The 21501-nt window shown below is 38.0% G+C and overlaps 2 protein-coding genes across 18 annotated transcripts in view; one reads left to right on the forward strand and one right to left on the reverse strand.

Moving 5' to 3' along the window:
* CEP170 (centrosomal protein 170) overlaps positions 1-4520 on the reverse strand; it is a 146601-nt gene extending 142081 nt beyond the window's left edge. For 8 of the 10 annotated variants that reach the window (XM_068541676.1, XM_068541675.1, XM_068541667.1 and 5 more), the window contains exon 1: positions 3796-4058. The gene's annotated coding sequence lies outside the window, so the exon portion shown is untranslated. Of the gene's footprint in view, positions 1-2899; positions 3084-3795; positions 4059-4134 lie in introns of those variants that run through there. The other 2 variants (XM_068541668.1, XM_068541669.1) reach the window with 2 other exon arrangements.
* A 265-nt stretch (positions 4521-4785) lies between these two features.
* The window catches only part of SDCCAG8 (SHH signaling and ciliogenesis regulator SDCCAG8), a 282699-nt gene continuing 265983 nt past the window's right edge, over positions 4786-21501 (forward strand). For all 8 annotated transcript variants that reach the window (XM_068541682.1, XM_068541678.1, XM_068541681.1 and 5 more), the window contains exons 1-3: positions 4786-4968; positions 18284-18436; positions 19127-19209. In XM_068541682.1, coding sequence (XP_068397783.1) covers positions 18389-18436; positions 19127-19209 — 131 coding nt within the window. In that variant the 5' untranslated portion in view covers positions 4786-4968; positions 18284-18388. The remainder of the gene's footprint in view (positions 4969-18283; positions 18437-19126; positions 19210-21501) is intronic.

Genomic DNA, 21501 nt, shown 5'->3' on the forward strand with positions numbered 1-21501 from the left:
GGGGTTTACTTTTAGTACACGTCAACTATGTCATTCATTTTGGCAAAAAAAATTATAATATACTGTTGCATAATCATTTCAACTAAACTGGACTATATATCCAGTTTAATCAAGCCTACTACCAGATAGATGTTTTCTTACTCTTTTAGATAGCCCACACTGGCTACCTCATTGCTGAGCACTTCCCTCAAGAAATATCTGAGTAAATAAAGACCCATTTCACCAAGGGTAGTTATTAGAAATCTTGGTTATTAACAAAAGTTTATGAAATAAAAATAGTCTGAGGTTTCTCCCCATTAGATGAAACCCATTTCTTACTGAAACATCTCAACACTTAATGCTCCAGCCAATATTATCTACCCACCAAAATTTTTCAGATGGTATTTAATTCCTTTTTTTCTTATACTTGCAAAATAATTGACAACTATACAGATATTTTAGTTGGCAATTTAATATCATGCTGTCTGTTAGATATTTATTAGAACAGTGTACTGCTTAACCCCCCAATGTTCGTGATAAAGAAGAAAAAAATAATCAGTACAGAATTTTGTTGAATAAAAAACATGTTCACAAGTTTAAACATATACAGTATTCAGTACTAGATGAATGATATCAGATGCAACAATAAAACTAGTTTTTTGGGGTTTTTTTTTTTTTAAGTGATAAAAGGAAACAAGAAACTGATACTTGTAACAAATCCCTAAGCATAGAGTTTTTAAAAGCACTTTGATATTTACATTAATAGACATAACGCATGATAATTTTACAGTGTAAAGTTGGAAAACATGCAAATGGTTATCTACTTCCATACAAATAGCACACCATGAAATTTAACAGTAAAATACACTTCAAGTTTGATTTAATATAATTCCACATGGTGAATTACAGATTATTTTTTAAGTAAACTGAAATTTAAGAGATATACTAATTCTTTTTTAAAATGTCTATTAAAATACAACTAAAAATAGAACTACCATATGACCCAGCAATCCCACTACTGGGCATACACCCTGAGAAAACCATAATTCAAAAAGAGACATGTACCACAATGTTCACTGCAGCACTATGTACAATAGCCAGGACGTGGAACCAACCTAAATGCCCACTGACAGATGAATGGATAAAGAAGATGTGGCACATATATACAATGGAATATTACTCAGCCATAAAAAGAAATGAAACTGAGTTATTTGTAGTGAGGTGGACGGACCTAGAGTCTGTCATACAGAGTGAAGTAAGTCAGAAAGAGAAAAGCAAATACCATATGCTAACACGTATATATGGAATCTAAAAAAAAAAATTAAAAAAAAAATGGTACTGATGAACCTAGTGGCAGGTGAAGACGTAGACACAGAAAATGGACTTGAGGACACGGGGGAGTGGGGGTGGGAGGGCAAAGCTGGGGCAAAGTGAGAGTAGCATCAATATATATACACTACTGAATGCAAAATAGTTAGCCAGTGGGAAGCAGCAGCGTAGCGCAGCGAGATCGGCACGGTGCTTTGCAATGACCTACAGAGGTGGGATAGGGAGGGTGGGAGTGAGGCTCAAAGGGGAGGGGATATGGGGATATATGTATGCATATGGCTGATTCACTTTGTTGTACAACAGAAACTAACACAGTATTGTGAAGCAATTATACTCCAATAAAGATCTATTAAAAAAAAGTCTATTAAAATACAATGTAGTATTAAGGGATAAAAAGTATAAGACAACAAAAAAGCACTTTATGGAAAAATCAACTTAATAAAAGAGCACAAATTCAATTTTAATAAAAAAATTCAACATGAATTTTTTCCTCAAAAAGTAAGCTCTTGTTTAAATTGAAAATAATAAAATTCATTAACTGAAGAAAAGTTAACTTCATGGGTTCTTGTTATGTAGCAATTTCATTTTTCACAGAGTTTATAGAGTTGATCATATTATAAAATACTACCGAATAGCAGAAAATATTATTAAAATATGGTTACTGATAAGAAGTAGGGAAAAAATTCCAACAGTTTCCATTTTTATGAAAAGCCCATGTTAAGACATCTCTTCCTATATCAGTAAGTTAATTTACAAAACTATAATTCCACTTCATTAGAGTTATTACTTTCACATCAAAAGAAAAAGACTAGACTAATACAACTATGAGGTATCAATGAACTTGATTGTCCCAGACAACTCAAAGAGCATGCAGAGAAGCTTTCCATAAATTTTCACAGGGTAGGGGGACTAGGGGACACAGCTGAAAGAGCACACTGCAGAAGAGACCTTGGTTTTATTTGACTCTGCCTTTCATTAGCAGTTTGGCTTGGACAGCCAAGTCAGTTAACTTTCCAAGTTTTAATGTCTTCCTCTTTCTCTGTCAAATGCATTTAGACTCTTCAGTTTTAAAACACCAAAATTCTACAATATCTGCAAAGTTAGGAAAAAGTAAAAGCAGCACGGGTTTTACTTTTTAAAGAACAATGGCAGAAAAATACAATATGGTTTGCAACTTGCAATGTAATATTTCCAGAGCTGAATTCCTAAATCATTGCGGCATACCCAGCTAGGGTTATATCAGTGAAGATCTGGATACCGTATTCATAATGTCACTCTCTCCTCTCACATCATTCCTCCACCTGCTCCTCCCCATCCTGCTTTAATCTCTCTTTTGCTTGTTTTAACGCCAGCAAACGGTTGTAAGCTTAATAATCAAATCATTTTAAAAGATGTATTTTCAATCAAGTATGTTATCTGCTTCACCACATTTCTCCCAATTGGGTGAATTTTCATTAAGAGGATAAAAGTATGAATAAAAAATTCAGAAACAGAAATGTACCAGGCCTATGTTTTATTTTGAATGCTCAAAAAACAAAACGGAAAGATGTATCCTAACCTATTCCCTTAGGAACGTGAATGTGTTACCCACCCTATGAAAAAACATTCTGCTGGTTCATTTTCCTGCTACACAAACAGCTTCGTCGTCAGGCCGTTCCTGGTCCATTCTTCATCGTGAGCTAGTAATTTTATATTGATCACCTTGGCAATGCTTGGACATGCACTGTCCTTGTTTTCCAGGAGCTTACATTCTCCAAGTAAAACTCCGCTAAACACTAAAAAACAGATACTATGACTTAGGGTACAAATCCCACATCTTCCCGCCCCTTGTTAGGCAGCTGCTAATTTTTCTTTTCCTTACATAAAATGAAGGGACCCATGCCAAAGCCCACATTTGAATCTCAGGACAATGAAGTCGACAGGAAGCCACTCTCTCCTCCCCCGGGTTACTACGGAGCCACAGCCTGAGCGGGTGCTGTCGCCTGGCGGGGTGCGTGACACCACGTCTTCCACGCCCTCCCACCGCGTCCGAAAGGCTCCTCGCCGGACCACCCCAAACCGCCCCACACACTAAAACCAACCACACAAAAAGAATCGACACTGGGAGCTGCTCCGATCGGGAAAACCCCTTCACCAGCAGCAGCGCAGCCATTCCTTCCGCTGCTCCGCCCGCACCCCTGCAAACTGCTGGGGCGGAGGGGGCTGCACAAAGCCAGGAGAGCCAGAGACGACTCAATACGTGGACACTTGCAGGGGAAGCCGGGCCGCAGGGCCCGGGGACGCAGGGTTGGGGGACGGTGGGGGGGGAGGGGCGCCCCCGCCGAGTCCCAGGTCCGGGGCGGGGGCGGCGCGCGAAGCCTCAGGGAAGCGCCCCTCGCCGCCGGCCCGCAACCCCTCCCGCCGCGGGCCGCGCCCGAGCCCCCGCTGCAAACCCGAGGAGAAGGATGTGGAAAGGCGGAGGCGACGGCATCGGAGCGCATCACTTACCCCTCACTGCTGAGAGGGACCGGACGGGGGGGCGGGGCGCGCCGCGTCCCGTGAGTCTCTCGCAAGCGTCCTCCCCCACCCTGTCGTCGTCGCCGCCGCCGCGGTCAAGCTCTCGGCCCCTCGGCGCCGCTGGGCAATAACGTTATTCCGCACACGCTCCACACATAGCGGTAACGGCAAGGAGCGGCCGCCCAGTGCGCAGGCGCCCGGGGAGAGGGCGAGGAGCCCGGCCCTACCCCTGGTCCGGCCCTGTCCCTGTGAACTCCTACTACGCAGGCGCCAAGCACAGACAATGAAAAGGGGTTGTGTGTGTGTGGTGGGGGGGGGAGGGGGTCTCACCCGCGGGCCTCGCCAGCTGCCGACTGCGCAGGCGTACACCAAAGACCAGCTTCAACAATGAAGAGGACCGGGGCTTTAGCTGGGACCGCAACCGGCAAGGACTACAGTTCCCAGCTGGCAGTGCGCCAACTCCAAGCTGTGGTCGGGTCGCTGGGCGTGCTAAGATTGGTAGTGTCAGCCGCCTTCACGATCTACGCTGTTTGGGAGATTCAGAGCTTCTTTTTCTTGAGAATTTATTTGGCGGTGTTGGCAGATGTTGCGGCTGAAGGGTGTTGAGCTTGTTATTTGCGTTCTTGAGAAGGGTCAAGGATCAACTACATATAAGCGAGTTTAGAAGAGTGAGCCCTTTCTGTCAGTTAGGTGGTCCAGACAGCAGGATGGGATGAAGACAGAACTAAGCCTGGCTGGGCTACCGAAATGGGCGGAGCCTCCAAGGAGTCTCTTGGCAACCGGAACTGGCCGCCAAACCGCCAAAGCTTGAGCTTAGAGCGCGTTGCCCTCTGGGAATTGTAGTGTCATTGGGAGGGCTCTTAGGAGCTTCGACACCGTAGGCCCGGACACTGAGGACTACAACTTCCGACGTCCACCACGGGGGCCCGTGGGTGGGAAGAGTCCGGAGAGCTCCGTCCGGGATTCTGTGCTCCCCAGTGACAGCAGCAGCAGGAAGTCGGTGGGCCCCTTCCGGGGGCTGAGGCCTCTTGCTCTCCGAGGGGAGAACGCTGGACCCTTCCCCACGCAACTCCCATCTCTGGGCCCCGAGTGTGTTCATGGCGAAGTCCCCGGAGAACTCTGCCCTGGAGGAGATTCTGGGGCAGTATCAGCGGAGTCTCCGGGGTGAGTTGCTCGGAATCTCTGTGCCCTAGCCCCTTGATAGCAGGGCCTAATGGGCGGGAGCTGACCAGGTGCGTTTCCTAACACCTTGGTTCGGCCCTAGCCAGAACGCAGAGGAAGAAGATGGATGTTGCTGTGGAAAGATTAAATAGTTGTGTTTGTTTTTACGTTTAAGCAACGTTGTTTCCCTTGATTCCCACAGTTACCTGAACCAACTGCCTAATCTTGGGCGTCTTTTTTACCCGACGCCCGCAGAAACTCTTGGACGGCTCAATGCCAGTTTTGCCCAGTTCCCATACTTCTCTTTATAATCCAGTAAATTCCTGATGCGCTCTTTTTACACATTAAAATTGTGGTGTAGTGGATTGAATGTGACTTATTGGACCAGGAAAAAAAAAACACTATTATTTTAATCACAACAGCTTCTATTTAGTGGTCTAGGCTATTTACATACATTAAAAATCACTTAAAACTTACAATCTTATGAATGTCCCTCTTCTACACATGGGGAAATAGAGGTGCAAAGAGGTTAAGTTAGGCCAAAGCCAAAACAGCTAGTTAGTGGCAGAGCCAGGTATTAGATTCAGTCAGGCCTGTCTGCCTTAAAAGCCTATATTTTTCTTTATTAATCATATTACAATTACTATTACTGAAACTTTTTTTAGTTAATTCAGATTTTATTACTATAGTACCCTATGAGTATCTGTAGAAGTGATACACTTGTAGATAGCTCTATCATCTTGAACATCATATATAACATCTAGAAACCTCATTTCTCTTATTTTAAAGTAGAAGTTATGATATTGTCTACAGGGTTCTTGTGAGGAGCAAATAAAATAATTCACATAAAGCAGTGATTTTCAGGCTTTTTTTTTGTTTTTTAATCTTAGCCATAAGCAAGAAATATATTTTATATGGGACATAGACATATAGACTAAAAGAAAAGTTTCATTAAAGAATATTTATTCTACTAGATGTAATTCACTCTACTTTCTGTTCTTTTGCATTTTCTTAACCATTTAGGCCATGACCAACAGCTTAAAAAATATTTATAGCATTTAAAACACTGACTCATTAATTTAGTGCCTACTATATGTTAGACATACCAAATGCTGGGGATACCATAGGGAACTAGACAACATGACTGTCCTCAGGGAGCCTCTGGATTAATGCAGTGAAGCACGATAAACAAAATAATTACAGATTACTATGATAAAAAAGAAGGGTAAAGATCAGTGCTTGGTACATAAGCACTCATTAAATGTTAGCTGCTATTTATAATTGGTACTTGTAACAAAGTGAAGATTTTTCAAGGAGATTAGCAAATTTATCTTCTAGTGAGTCTAGACTTTGAAAGGGTTATTATTTATTGTTTCCATCTGTCAACAGTGTTACAAACTGTCAACATTCTCAGTATTCAAACTGCAAGAATAAAATAATTGGTCTGAATGAATACCTTCATCAGCCTACTGATGTTTCAAGAGCTGTTAGATACAGAAATAACCACTTCTAACTTTTCATTTGAAAGCAAGAAAAATACTGTGCACAATAATACCAGTGGCATTTAATTTTTGAGGTTGGTAAAAAAATCTTGTTTTCCATTATGTTTCTCCTAGTGCTTCTCCTCCTTTGACCTTAATTTGAACCTTTATTTAAGTATTAGAGGCTATTTAATATTAGATTTGATGCAGTAGTTAATTTCAAACTAATGTTATAGTACTATATTTAATACCCACGATACTGCTTTCAGTAATTATAGCGTGAAGAGTTTTTATTCAAAGATAATTCATTTTAAAATAAATTTAAAATTTAGTGTTATAACAATATAAAGTAGTGAAAACATTTATAATCAAGAGCAAATAAAGCAGAGAAAAAAGTTAAAGTTTGTTTTTTATTAATTTTTAGTGATAGTTTTAACAATGAATCAAGAAATGAAACTTGAAATTTTTCACGGGTTTTCAGGACTTATTTTATTGTTTATTAAGTAGCATTTTAATTTTTAGGTTTATTTAGTTTATATAATAGCTTATGGAAGGAAACAAAACAGAACTAATACTGAAGTGAAGCACGATCAGAAGTTCTTCACTTCACACATATAAATTACCACTTTTAGATAGGATAATTCCCTTTAACGTCAAAATGTGTGTTTCTGAATAAACACAGTATGGTGGCATTATTTTGTATATGAAATTTCATTATTTTAAGTGTTTTGTGCCTAATAACTTGAGAATTGTGTTACTATGCAGTCAGATAAAATGCAATTTAAAGTTCTTTTGTTTTGGTTTTGTCTATCCACCATTACTTCCCCAAAATGTCTTGTCTAGTTCATGCTTAAAGAAAAGGTAATAGGTATTCTTGGTCTTTCCTCACAAGTTATTCCTCTGGTTTCTAAATAAGTGTACATGTAATCATTACTAATTCTTTCAGTTGTATTTAGCGAGGAAGTGGGCATATAAAAATGCAAAATGCTTTTATAATTTTCCCATGATAGTCTCTCATTTTTTATAGCTTTTCCTCATTTCTTTACTTTAAACACAATTTTTGGTACTATTATAGTATATGAAGAATTTGAAGTTCTGATGTGAAAAGCTGAGTCAGTGTTGCTTTCTTGCTTTTAAAACTTAAGCGGAATTCTTGCCTCTCCTTGAGTCTGATGACCCTAGAGCAGCCATGGAAATAGAGAGCCCATCTGCAGGCTCTACACTCACCTATTATTCTTTCCCTGACGCCTTTCAGATGTAGTCACCCTCTAAGGATGACTCCTGCTTTGGATTGTCTATGCCCCCACTGTAAGAACTGAAGTGGTTGAAAGACTTCTTCAAAGTAAGAGATCTGGCAGAAAAACTAGAAAACTTCATTGCCCCACAGATCTGTAACATTATTCCTACATAGTAGATGATCTGAAAGTTTTCAGTGTGGTGTAAAGTGGGCATATCCCAGGTATCCTGGGAGTCACAGAGTTTAATCTAGAACCAGAAGTGACTTGGGAGGTCTTCTGGCAATATGGTTAGGTGTTCATTCACTCTTTGGGCATCTAAAATTCAAGACTCACAGAATTATATTGATAACTGGGGAGAATAGCAACTACCCCTCCTCTAATTTAAATTCAACACATCATAGTGCAAGGTCATGAGGTATAAAATAAACTAATTTATAGCCAAGAAAGGGTCAGGAAAACCAGAATAACAGGAAATTCAAGCTGTTTTAAATTTTGTACGCTTGAATGTAGGGATATGATGTTAGAAAGAAGGAGAGATATTGTTAGAAATTCAGTGCCCCAGCCTTAAAAACTGAATCACGTTTCGTCTATTGCTGCAGTGTTAGCTATGGATACAGTTTTATACCTGTATACATGACTCACCTATTCTCCAACTTCTTGGCCACCTTTGATTGGGTGGGCATAAAGAAATGGAACAAACTTATACCGAGACAGGAATACATCATTTACTTTCTATATACATTTTATATGCTGGTTCCTCCTTTTTCTCTCAACATTTTGGTGTTTTAGGCTCTAGATTGAATTTGTGGAAGAGTATGATAGATTCAGAGAAGAGAATGTGGAACTAGGATCCAAGTTACAACTCTTACTGTTGCTTTTCTAATAACCATGTATGTTACCTTAGGCAAGTTAATAAACTGTTCTTGGATTCTTGTTTCCTCATCTGGAATATGAAAAGTTTGGACTAGGTAGAGAATTATTGCCTTTAGGAGCCAAGCAGATGACAAAATATGTGATGGAGTCAGTGGAAGACACTAGGGAATGGTGAGGCTCTGGCCAAACTGGGCATTTTATGCTTTTTCTAAAAACATTCCAGTTACTTTCTTGCTCCCTCCCTCTTTTTTTCCTTCCCTTTCTCTTATTCTTATCCCTTTGTCCTATACTGTGTGGATCAAGCAAAACACATGAGAGCTTGGTTCGCCTTCAGGCACTACCTCAGACCCCTGGATCTGTAATGTCCCTTCTATCAACACTGGATTGGAACACATGAATGACAAAGGTTCTGTTTCTGTCTTATAAAAATGAGAGTAAGGAACTAGGTTCATAGAAAGTGAGAGGTTGAATATGGGAAGAAAATATAAAATTGGGGGGGGGTGATCCTTTTCTTTGTAAGTTGATCTAGTTTGATAAAACAAGATAATATTGATGGGCCACTTGTACACAAGTACAATATAGAACATCTTTCCAATTCCTACAAAGTGTTTTTTTCATTCCACAGAAGGACTCACATCTGTGGAAAGCCAGTGTTAATCTTACTAGTCAATAGTTTGGTCACTGAATTAACCAGAATTGATATCATCAGGACCTTTGGCAGACTTAAGAAAACCTGTGTATAACTACTTAAGTAAAAGTTCCTCTTTTTCTCAGTTTTACTCATCAAACTTGTATTTCTTCTTCTTTTTGTTTTTGCTTTTCTTAAATGTTTTCTAAAATTTTAAAATATTCTTTGCCATATATAGTATATATTTATGCACACACAGATATTCTCTATAGCTAATGTTTGCTTATGTGTTTAACTATCAGCCTCATTGAGACCAAGACAGGCAGCAATGTAATAAAGGCTCTGGAAGCATTTATTATGAAATGAGAAGATTATTTTGGTGTTTTAGTGCAGACTGAAACATATCTCTCTTTTCTAAAAATTAAAGAAATGGAACTATTGGCTATTAATAAATAAGGATTGGTAATGCAAATGAAGTTTGTAAACATTTGAGTTTACTTTTTTGCTGATAAAATTTAAATTACATATATTCATTTTTTGTTTTATATACTTATATGGTTTTTCTTAGTAGTTTTAACTTTTATGACCATTTCTTCTACCAGAATAACAAAAAGCTTGTAGAATTCCATTTTTTCTTCCCTACTACTAATGAGGTAAAATAGGCAAAAGACAGGATTTAGCAGCCCAAAAAGGGTGTTTTACAAGTAAATAGTCATCCTGAAATAATGTAGAACCAAAACAGTGGTTCAGTGTTATGAGATTGTAAGGGCATTTTCACATGTTGGACATGTTTGGACAGAAAAAAGAGATGAAGTTGTTCTCAAGCTTTTGAGATACTGAGAATAATTATATTAACTCTTGGGATTTTTAAAAGACTTAAACTCTGATCATTTCACCAGTTCTTGCTAAGGTTTTCCACCTTTTCACTTAGTGATACTCCTTTGAGGATCAAAAGGTAGGGAAGGTAGCTTGACATGCGCTTGTGTACTTGCTAAAGCAACCTTGATTATGGGAGAGCTTCATCAAAGCCCACTGGAATATTTAAAGGAAGGATCACCTAAAGTAGCTCTGAAATATGGCCTTAGAGTACAACTATTGCTTCATGTATTAGGCCTGGAAACAAAATGAAACTAAATATGAATTTCAAGTTTTTAATTACAGTAGATATAACAACTCCAGATACCTGGATCAGAAGTGCCTCATGGTAGTGATGGCCATGGGTTGTGCACTGCCTACCACAGTGGCAGGATGGCTCACTATCCTGACCACTTTTCATCAAGAGGTGCCTGTAGTTACAATGTAGCAATGTGGGAAGTCTCTCCTTAAAACCGAACGCGGGCTATCTTGTTTTATTAATCTAAACCAGCAATTATCAACCAGGGTGACTTTTTTTCCATCCAGGAAACATCTGGTAATGTCCAGAGGCAGTTTTGGTTGTCACAACTGGCAGGGAGGAGCCTACTGGCATCTAGTGGGTAGAGGCCAGGGACGCTGCTATACAAACACATCACATCACCTTACACTCAAGAATTATCAGGTCCAAATGTCAATAGTGCTAAGATTGAGAACCATGATCTAGAAGCAGCAAGGCATTGCCCATAACATTTACTTTGTGAGAATCATACTCGAGAATAATTACAATTAAGGATACAGATTGTATTGGCTGATAATTTTACCTAAGTTCTGCCAGTCTGGCTAGGATTACTTCTTTATCAGGAAAGTGACAGGTGCATAAGTCCTCTCAGTTGGTGCCAAAAAAATACCAGGTGTATCCCTTGTAATGCATATTGTCAATCTTGATTTGCCAACATCCATCCATCATTAATGATCTTCTAGACACTGCTCTCTTAAGATGTTTTCATTCTTGTTCGGATTATCTTTCACTCCTGGCACCAACCATTTTCACATTTTTCAGCTTTTAGAGTCTTATGATAGTATTTTTTTTTGAGATTTTGTAGTTTCTGCACACTACTTTTAATCTCTTTCATTATTATAACTGCCGTTTACAAAGCTCTTTTTCTCTGATTTTGGATTATGCTGTTTTTATCTTGGTCATACTACCTGTCAATTCCCTAGTAAACAGTGACAACAATATTCTGAACTACCTGAGGCCCAGTCACGTGTGGACAGACACATGTGTCTCCTATCTTGCCATGGTTTCATTTTTCTGCTTGTCTGTCCTTGTCTAAGCGTGTTTTAAGAACTGCAGCTCGTCTCATGCTCGGCCTAGGGAGATATGGTTCATTGCATGTTTTCTCAGAGTCAGCTGAGCACTTCACTGGGTGTGGTTCCGCCTCCCTGTCACCAGGATAATTCTTGTTCACATCTCCCAGTACAGATGGAGAATGTAGACATCAGTAATCCATAGTACGTATATAAGTGATGATCCTTCCTAGACAGGGACATATTTGCCTTTTGTTCAAAAGCATCTTGATGAAGAGAGGCTCAGTGTTGAGCTAGGAGTTAGAAAGTAGAGCAACTGGATTACAAAAATGAATAAAACAGACTTAAATTTGTCGGCAGTCAGCAGCTTAATAACCTTTTCAGTGCTCATTGTATTGATTGATATTTGGATAGTGGACCAGCAGAAATAGTATTTACTTACATTTATATTCATATGATCCTGTAGGACTCAGAGGTTGTATTTGTGTTTGTATTCTTAATTAAGTTTAATTTTTTAATTTTTATTTTTCTTGTGATGAGAACGTTTGAGATTTACTCTTCAAATGTACAACACAGTATTATTAATGATAGTCACTGTGCTGCACACTATATCCCAGGACATAGTTTATTTTATAACTGGAAATGTGTACCTTTTGACCCTCTTTGTCCATCTTGCCCACACACCCACCCTCTGAATCCATATTTTTCTAATTAAAAACCTTCTTCTCTTTTTCCCTCTGCCACTGTTTCTTTTCTTTTTTTTTCTAACATCTTTATTAGAGTATAATTGCTTTACATTGTTGTGTTAGTTTCTGCTGTGTAACAAAGTGAATCAGCTATACGTATACGTATATCCCCATATCCCCTCCCTCTTGCGTCTCCCTCCCACCCTCCCTATCCCATCCCTCTAGGTGGTTGCAAAGCACCGAGCTGATCTCCCTGTGCTATGCGGCTGCTTCCCACTAGCTATCTATTTTACATTTGGTAGTGTGTATATGCCACTCTCTCACTTTGTCCCAGCTTACCCTTCCCGCTCCCCGTGTCAAGTCCATTCTCTGTGTCTGCGTCTTTATTCGTGTCCTGCCCCTAGGTTCATCAGAACCACTTTTTTTTTTTTTTAGATTCCATATATATGTGTTAACATATGGTATTTGTTTTTCTCTTTCTGACTTACTTCACTCTGTATGACATACTCTAGGTCCATCTACCTCACTACAAATAGTTCAATTTCGTTTCTTTTTATGTCTGAGTAATATTCCATTGTATATATGTGTCACATGTTCTTCTTTTTTTTTAATGCAGCTCTGCTATATAAAACATGCCTCTTTTTTTTTAACATCTTTATTGGAGTATAATTGCTTTACAGTGGTGTTAGTTTCTGCTTTATAACAAAGTGAATCAGCTATATATATACATATATCCACATATCGCCTCCCTCACACCCTCCCTATCCCACCCCTCTAGGTGGTCACAAAGCACCGAGCTGATCTCCCTGTGCTATACGGCTGCTTCTCACTAGCTATCTATTTTACATTTGGTAGTGTATATATGTCCATGCCACTCTCTCACTTCGTCCCAGCTTACCCTTCCCCCTCCCATGTCCTCAGGTCCATTCTCTACGTCTGCATCTTTATTCCTGTCCTGCCCCTAGGTTATTCAGAACCTTTTTTTTTTTTTTTTTTTAGATTCCATATATATGTGTTAGCGTACGGTATTTGTTTTTCTCTTTCTGACTTACTTCACTCTGTATGACAGATTCTAGGTCCATCCACCTCACTACAAATAACTCAATTTCGTTTCTTTTCATGGCTGAGTAATATTCCATTGTATATATGTGCCACATCTTCTTTATCCATTCATCTGTCGATGGACACTTAGTTGGCTTCCATGTCCTGGCTATTGTAAATAGAGCTGCAATGAACATTGTGATACATGACTCTTTTTGAATTATGGTTTTCTCAGGGTATATGCCCAGTAGTGGGATTGCTGGGTCATATGGTAGTTCTATTTTTAGTTTTTTAAGGACCCTCCATACTGTTCTCCATAGTGGCTGTATCAATTCCCACCAACAGTGCAGGTGGGTTCTCTTTTCTCCACACCCTCTCCAGCATTTATTGTTTGTAGATTTTTTGATGATGGCCAGTCTGACCAGTGTGAGGTCATACCTCATTGTAGTTTTGATTTGCATTTCTCTAATGATTAGTGATGTTGAGCATCTTTTCATGTGTTTGTTGGCAATCTATATATCTTCGTTGGAAAAATGTCTATTTAGGTCTTCTGCTCATTTTTGGATTGGGTTTTTTTTTTTGATATTGAGCTGCATGAGCTGCTTGCATATTTTGGAGATTAATCCTTTGTCAGTTGCTTCGTTTACAAATATTTTCTCCCCTTCTGAGAATTGTCTTTTAGTCTTGTTTATGGTTTCCTTTGCTGTGCAAAAGCTTTTAAGTTTCATTAGGTCCCATTTGTTTATTTTTGTTTTTATTTCCATTACTCTAGGAGGTGGGTCAAAAAGGTTCTTGCTGTGATTTATGTCATAGAGTGTTCTGCCTGTGTTTTCCTCTAAGAGTTTTATAGTGTCTGGCCTTGCATTTAGGTCTTTAATCCATTTTGAGTTTATTTTTGTATACAGTGTTAGGGAATGTTCTAATTTCATTCGTTTACATGTAGCTGTCCAGTTTTCCCAGTGCCACTTATTGAAGAGGTTGTCTTTTCTCCATTGTATATTCTTGCCTCCTTTATCAAAAATAAGGTGACTATATGTGCATGGGTTTATCTCTGGGCTTTCTATCCTGTTCCATTGATCTATATTTCTGTTTTTGTGCCCGTACCATACTGTCTTGATTACTGTCGCTTTGTAGCATAGTCTGAAGTCAGGGAGCCTGATTCCTCCAGCTCTGTTTTTCTTTCTCAAGATTGCTCTGGCTATTCAGGGTCTTTCGTGTTTCCATACAAATTGTGAAATTTTTTGTTCTAGTTCTGTGAAAAATGCCATTGGTAGTTTTATAAGACATTCCATCCAAAACAACAGAATGTACTTTCTTCTCAAGTGCTCATGGAACATTCTCCTGGATAGATCATATCTTGGGTCACAAATCAAGCCTTGGTAAATTTAAGAAAACTGAAATCATATCAAGTATCTTTTCCAACCACAACGCTATGAGACTAGATATCAATTACAGGAAAAAATTACTTTAAAAATACAAACACATGGAGACAAATAATACGCTACTAGAAGAAATCAAAGAGGAAATCAAAAATACCTAGAAACAAATGACAATGAAACAAAACCCAAAATGACCCAAAACCTATGGGATGCAGCAAAAGCAGTTCTAAGAGGGAAGTTTATAGCAATACAATCCTACCTCAAGAAACAAGAAACATCTCAAATAAACAACCTAACCTTACACCTAAAGCCATTAGAGAAAGAAGAACAAAAAAACCCCCAAATTAGTAGAACGTTATTAAGTTTATATGCAGCCCGTAGTTGGTGCTGGGGAGAAGAAACCAGGATGTATTGTGAAATCTCTTACTGTCCTCTCAGGATAGAAGAGGAAATGAGTATTCTTTCCATCTCTTGTTTATAGACAGATAAAGCTGTGCCCATTAACAGTGGGATAGGAAACCATAACTGGAACCTCCTGTCTAGTCTGGTTTCCTTACATGTAAGCAGCAGATAACTGCATCTGGGGAGCAGTGTTCTTAATAAGGATTATGGGGCCTTCAGTTGCAATGGCTCCAGTTGAAGAGCAGTGGGGTTTTATCTGTCTTGAAAGATCTGAGTGTTGTTATTCCTCAGGATTAACTCTGTTTGTCTGTTGCAGTGTATAATTATGTTAGTACATATATATTTGAAAAACATTTAGCATGTTTTGAAATGTAGTATTGAAATGACTTTAAAATATCACTTACCTCCTTAGTTTTAGTTTTAGGACACAGTTCTTACAAATTCCTTCTCTTCATCTCTGATACTAACAACTAAAGTCACTCGTTGCAAAAAGCCCCTAACCTTGTGTAATCACTTTTCTTTGGGATGGTTGTTGAGTTCAATATATTACTATTTCACATAATACTATTTTCATAGTGCAATTTAACACATAATCTTTGAATGTTAAAAATTCTAAAAGATTAAACAATATTAGGAAAGGGATTAAATGGGCTCATAAAGCTCTGCCATCATTATAAACTAATGAAAGAAGTCTACCTATAAGGATTTACAGCTATACAGTTTTTTTCAGATTTCCTTTCCTTTTCCTAATATCGCTTATTAGCTTTTAGTCAGATTACGTATAAATAAATAATTATCCTTTGTCTTATAGATGAAGTCATTTGATGGCTCCACAGAGCACATGTATAGTGTAATTGAAACCATCTGTTTCCTTTTAATGGCTGCAGTAAGGATAAGTGCATAAGTGTGTGAACTAAATTGCTTATCAAGTAACACTTTGATTTTCCTTTCTTTAACAAGTCTCTTTAGAAAATACTGAGTTATTGAAAAACTATTGCTGCTTCTCATTTTACTAAAACCAGGAATGCATCCTATCTGGACTTTTTTAAACTCATGAGGAGTAAAAGGAGACCAGGCTTGGTTAGTTATCAATACCAAATTCCAGTCAGAGAAAGGTCTGCGTGGAAACAGGATTGATGTGGAGAAAATTGTAGTGGTAAATTCCCTGGGTCTCTTGTGTAGTTAGTAGTAGAATTTCACTGTTGAACCCTGACCTAAAAGACCTGTTTTCTTTAGTTTAATCAAGGTAGAAAATGAGTTGCTGTAAGCAAAGAACCTATATTAGAGATTTTGTAAGATAGATGGAGAATATTTTTTTCTATTAAGTTATGGTTATTTTTTTCTGGTTTCAGACTGTTAAATTAATGAGATTGGAGGAAGTATAATCAATTTTTCAAGGTACTGTAGAACATGTTTATAAATATATTTCCATCCATGATTGGTAATGAAAAGATAGCTGTTTTATAGCTTTTTTAGGGTTCCCATGTATGTAGCAAGGAATAGGAGCTTTTTCTCCTGAGTACACAAGACGAAATAGATATAATTGTCAAGGAAGGGCCTTGGTCAGAAGAAAGAAAGAACTTCATTGGCATCATTGTTATGTGTTGCTCTGAATTAGGGAAAGTTTTTACTTAGCTAAGATCTCCTCTGAAAATCTTAAGAATTATTTAGATAGAATCCATTTGAAATAGATAATAGCTATACATGAACTTGCATGGGAATTCATCTTTTTCTGACATAAATCTCTATGTTAGATATATGTAAATATTTGGTAAATTTATGAATTAAAAATAACTTTCAAATACAGATGTCAAAATTTGAAAATGATGACTGAAATCTGGGTTTCAGCTCTAATGTGCAAGGAACATTTTTTTGTTATAGTTACTGTTTTCTAGATTGGAACTGGAGAATTTAATCATAAGAGATTAGCAGAAATAACAAATTTAAACCTGAAAAAGTAACTGGACTTTAATTAATGCAATTACCAATTGATTGCCTGGTTCTCCAGTTGTCATACATGTAAAATATCCATAAAGTGGGGTAGAATTATTAGTAATGTCATCACCAGCGTCATTAGTATATTACTATAGTATAGTATTAACATATAGTACAGTATACTATTACTATATTAGTATAGTTCTGTTATTAATGTAAGATTTCGATCCTTTGCTGAAGATGTTTTTGGGTAAATATTTCACTGAAAAATTATTTCACTGAATAATTATTTCACTCATCTATTGCCGCTTAACAAGACACTCTAAAGCTTGATGGCAGAAAGCAACAACTAAAAGCATTTGTAGTATCTCTCACAGATATGTGGGTTAATTGGACTCAAGCTGGGCAGTTTTCGGGTCTCTTTCATGCCATTGTAGGTAGATGGCCTCTGGCGCTGGAGTCATCAGGAGACTCCACCTGGCTGTTAGTGGGGCTGGGCTTCTCTCCTTCTCCCTGTGGTGGTCTCAGGGCCTTTCCTTTCCACATTGCCTCTTCACAATCTCTCCAGCAGGGTAGCCAGACTTCCTACTTAGTGGCTTGGGGTTTACAAAAACCAGCGTTCCGAGAGGGTAGAAGCAGAAGCTACCAGATATTTTAAAGATGTGACTGGTCTGGCGTGGTGTGCCTTCCATTGCATTCTCTTGGTTAGTGCCCGTTACAGGCCCACTGAGTTTCAACCTGAGAGAGGACAAGGATGTGAGGCTGGGTCCTTTGGGGGCTATTTTTAGAGATGAACTACTAAATAATATACGTTAAAATACTTCGTTTTAGACTATTTATGTTAAGTATGTGCTAGTGAGTTTAAGCTTCAATTCTAGGGGTAGTCAGGTACACTAACCAAGAATTTCTATGTAAGATGTAGTCAGCCAGCAGTACGTAAGTACGACTATACTACAGAGGCTGCCACTGTAAGCACGTCAGCTATTCAAATCTTGATCAAAACTAGGCCAGGTAGTCATATGTCTCTTGACGCTAGAGGCCCACAGGGACAAGGAGGCTTCCTTGGGCAGGAACTTGGTGTGGTGGTGTCCCTTTTGCCAGTTTTGCCCACCCAAGCCTCTTCAGAAGGGGTAGGGGAGTCTTAGGCATTGAGGGGTTAGGATAGTGCTTTCCCTGTGAGGCTATTGTTTGGAGGAGTGGAGGGGGGAGAAGCTCTCCCATTCAGTCCTCCTCAGCAGTAGAGCTATATATAGTGAATATCAATCACTGAGGTGTCAGGGACCTTAGGGATCATCACGTCTAACTTCTAACCCATGAACTTAATCTCTCACTTCCTCTGGCACGTTCCTCAGCAAGCTAGAAACAAAACTATGCTTTTTTCCCCATGAAGTATCAGAAATGATTGCTTTTCCTTTTGGAATTGTCTTCTTGAGTCAGTGTACCTTTGGTCGCCCAGAATTCACTGGCCCTGATTTTCATCATGTTGTTACAGAACGTGCCAGTAGAAGCATTCACCAATTGAAACATGCCCTGAGAGAAGGTGATGTCACTATTGGAGAAGATGTAATGGATCCTTCTTTTAGTACCAGTGTAGGAAATGAGGATGCTGGGAATGCCTGGCGTGAACTGCAACACAGCCATGCTGGTGAGTGTGAATGTCAGTCGTGACCTGAATGACACACAGTGAATTCTTTAAACTCCATACAGTAATGACTCCAGTCTATCCTTTATTGCTAGGATTTTAGTCGAGAAACACAAATCAGCTAATCTAATTCCCTTGCTTTTTTTTTTTTTCTTTGACTTCTCGATGCCTATAGAATGTCGTAGCAGTATTTCCTTAAGATGAATCCAAGCTGCCTCTCCAGCCTCATTTTTCTATTTTCCTTTCAGCTGTCCATCTTGCAAGCCATGTTCTAATCATACCAACCTATGGCCATGCTTCTATGCTTTGCATGAGCCACGCATTCTAACTGAATTTTTTCTCACCCTTTTCTGCTCGGTAATCTCCTGTTCATCCTTCACTGTATTGTCTTCTCTGTGAAAACAATTATGTGCTTCCTCTTCATAGCAATATGCATAGCTGTAGGTCTACCTAGAGCTTATTATATTATTTTATATCTGTTAGTTATATCCCTCTTGCTCATAAGCAAGATTCTTAGCTCTTAAGTGGTAGAGGTTTTCTTATGTTTGTCTTTGTGTCCCCAGTCAGTAGCACATTTTGTGGTGCATAATACGTATTTTAACAATATTTGTTAGATCGATGGATGGATAGATGGGTGATAATAAACCATGGATCTAAAATAAGGTGAATAAACCCATCACTTTTGCTCCATAGTTAATCAACTCAAAGCTTTGCTGTGCCAACAAGCAACTAAGGAGAGTGAGGTATCTCCAAGAAGACGAAAATTGTCCCCTTTGGTAAGTATCAGCTTTTGCAACCTGACAAAAGCATTATTTTTCTAACTATGTTTTAATTTTACTGTGTCATTTTAGTAGTACATATTGTAAACAGATTCTGAGCAGGGCCTGCTAATAGTGTAAAACGTTAAAAGAAATTATTTTCCCTCTGATTATTTTGGCTGAAGAAGAGAGACTTCCATGGCAGAGAGAATTCTGATTTTTTAATTTATTATTCACTTGAAAAATGTGAGTGAGGAAATAGTTTGGAGAATTTACTTTGCAACTGTTAGCAAATATAAAAAAGAAACAATATATGGAAAAGATTAACCACTGCTTTTTTAGAGGGGCATATCTATATTTTATTATTTTTAGAATTTACTGTTTAATTCTAGCAGTCCTTTGTTTTACTCTTTTATGTAATCTTGTTCTAAATTTTAAAATATATGGTTATTAAATTGTGTGATACGAGAAGCTGTACTCTGTTTCTTCTGAAGCTGTTTTCTATTGCTGTTGCTTTGACAGAGTGTATTATTTCTGACTGAAGCAATGTGATATAAAGCCTGAGATAGGTGTGAGGGCAGGGTGGGTGTGAGGGAAGGGTACTGTGAAGGAAGGGTACTGTGAGGGAAAGGGTATATGTTAAGGAAGGATTTGGCCAGGTTTAAATGGCCAAAATAATAGTCTAGGCTTTAGGTCTATCTAGGGTCTATTATGTACTCTCTCACAGGGTTTTTGTAATAATAAGATAAGATCATATATTTAAAATTCTTTAGAAACCTATGAAGTATGACACAAATATAAAATGTCATAGCAACAATAACCACCTTGCATTTTCAATGTCTGTGACAGTTGGATACCAAGGCTACATGCTGGAAACTTGGAGACACATCAGTTTCCTTTACTCACAGCTGAAATGTCATAAGAGTACCCTTATATTAACACTTCATTCCAGCCTGACATATACTTTCATGTTTAATTCCCACTTTAGAGAAATGTACTACATACTCCTATTCAATATTTATAGGTATAAATTATAATTTAAAAAATAATATTTCATCATTCAGTGAATTTATTACTGTTGACACCTAGTTTGTAGAATGCTCTTAAGCACACATGGGTGGAGTACTTTTAAGTCTAGTAGATTAAGGTGCTATATCTGTTGAATGCTCAGACATGCTTATTAGCATTTTAAAGATAAAACTGAGCAGTGATATTACAAAACTTATTGACTTCAAATAGGCAAGAAGACTCTCATCAAAATCATCAGTTGTATATACCAATACGCAGGTCTATTTATATTGGAGCTATGTGAAAGAATGGAACTTAGACTCTAAATGTATATGACCTACATGTGATGATTATAAGCCATAACCATAATAAATAGCTTTTGAAGATTTTACCCTTTAGAATGCAGTTTCATAGCCAATATGACATATGAGAAATATGTGGCTGTATTGATAGTGAAACTGAGGCAGTGTTGAGATAGAAAATGTCTAAACATTATTACTTGTTATTTTAAAATGTGGACATCCAAATTATAATAAACCCTTCAAAGTATATACAAGTTATTTCATATGGACATTTTCCACATGACATAAGCTTGTTTTTAATTTTCACAGTGACTATCCCCTATAAACACATAGTAATAATTCATATTTGCCTATGTACTGAACCCCTTTCTATTAATATTAATTATTATAATTAGTTACTTTCTACTTAACACAGATAATTCATTTAATTAAAGTCTCTTTGGTTTTTAAATTTATTAAATATGCCCAGAAACAAAGCTCTACAGAATTATTCTGCCATGAGAGCTGGTACTTCATCATTTATAGGAATTTCTGCTGGATTGAAAAACAAAATGATTGTGTGTCTCATCTCAAGCTTTCCTCTGGGTTCATCTAACTGGTTGAACCTCATTTTCCCTTTCCTCTCTTCCTCTTTTCTTTAAATAATATCATCGTATGATGTATGATTTATAAACCATTTTACAATCATTTTAGGATAAGGTAAGATGTACATTAAAAAATCAATTCCAGGACTGCTGCAGAAGTAAAGAGAATTAACACTTTTTATGACGTCTCTTCATTGAGTCCTCAGTGCAGCGTATCTCAGTTTTGTATGTAATCTGCTTTGGCACTCTAGTCTTGGAGGCTCCAGAGCAGCAGAGTCTTGAATTGCCTTGAGTACTAGGGTCAAAAATCAAAAATCAGGTTTTGTTAACATACTCCTTTGTAGATAGAATTTTACCTTACTGACACACATTTGGCATCAAACACTTGTCTAAAGAATCCCTCCTTCAGGCAGCTT

Source organism: Eschrichtius robustus, chromosome 3 (assembly GCF_028021215.1).
Source record: "Eschrichtius robustus isolate mEscRob2 chromosome 3, mEscRob2.pri, whole genome shotgun sequence".
NCBI classification, from domain to species: Eukaryota; Metazoa; Chordata; class Mammalia; order Artiodactyla; family Eschrichtiidae; genus Eschrichtius; species Eschrichtius robustus.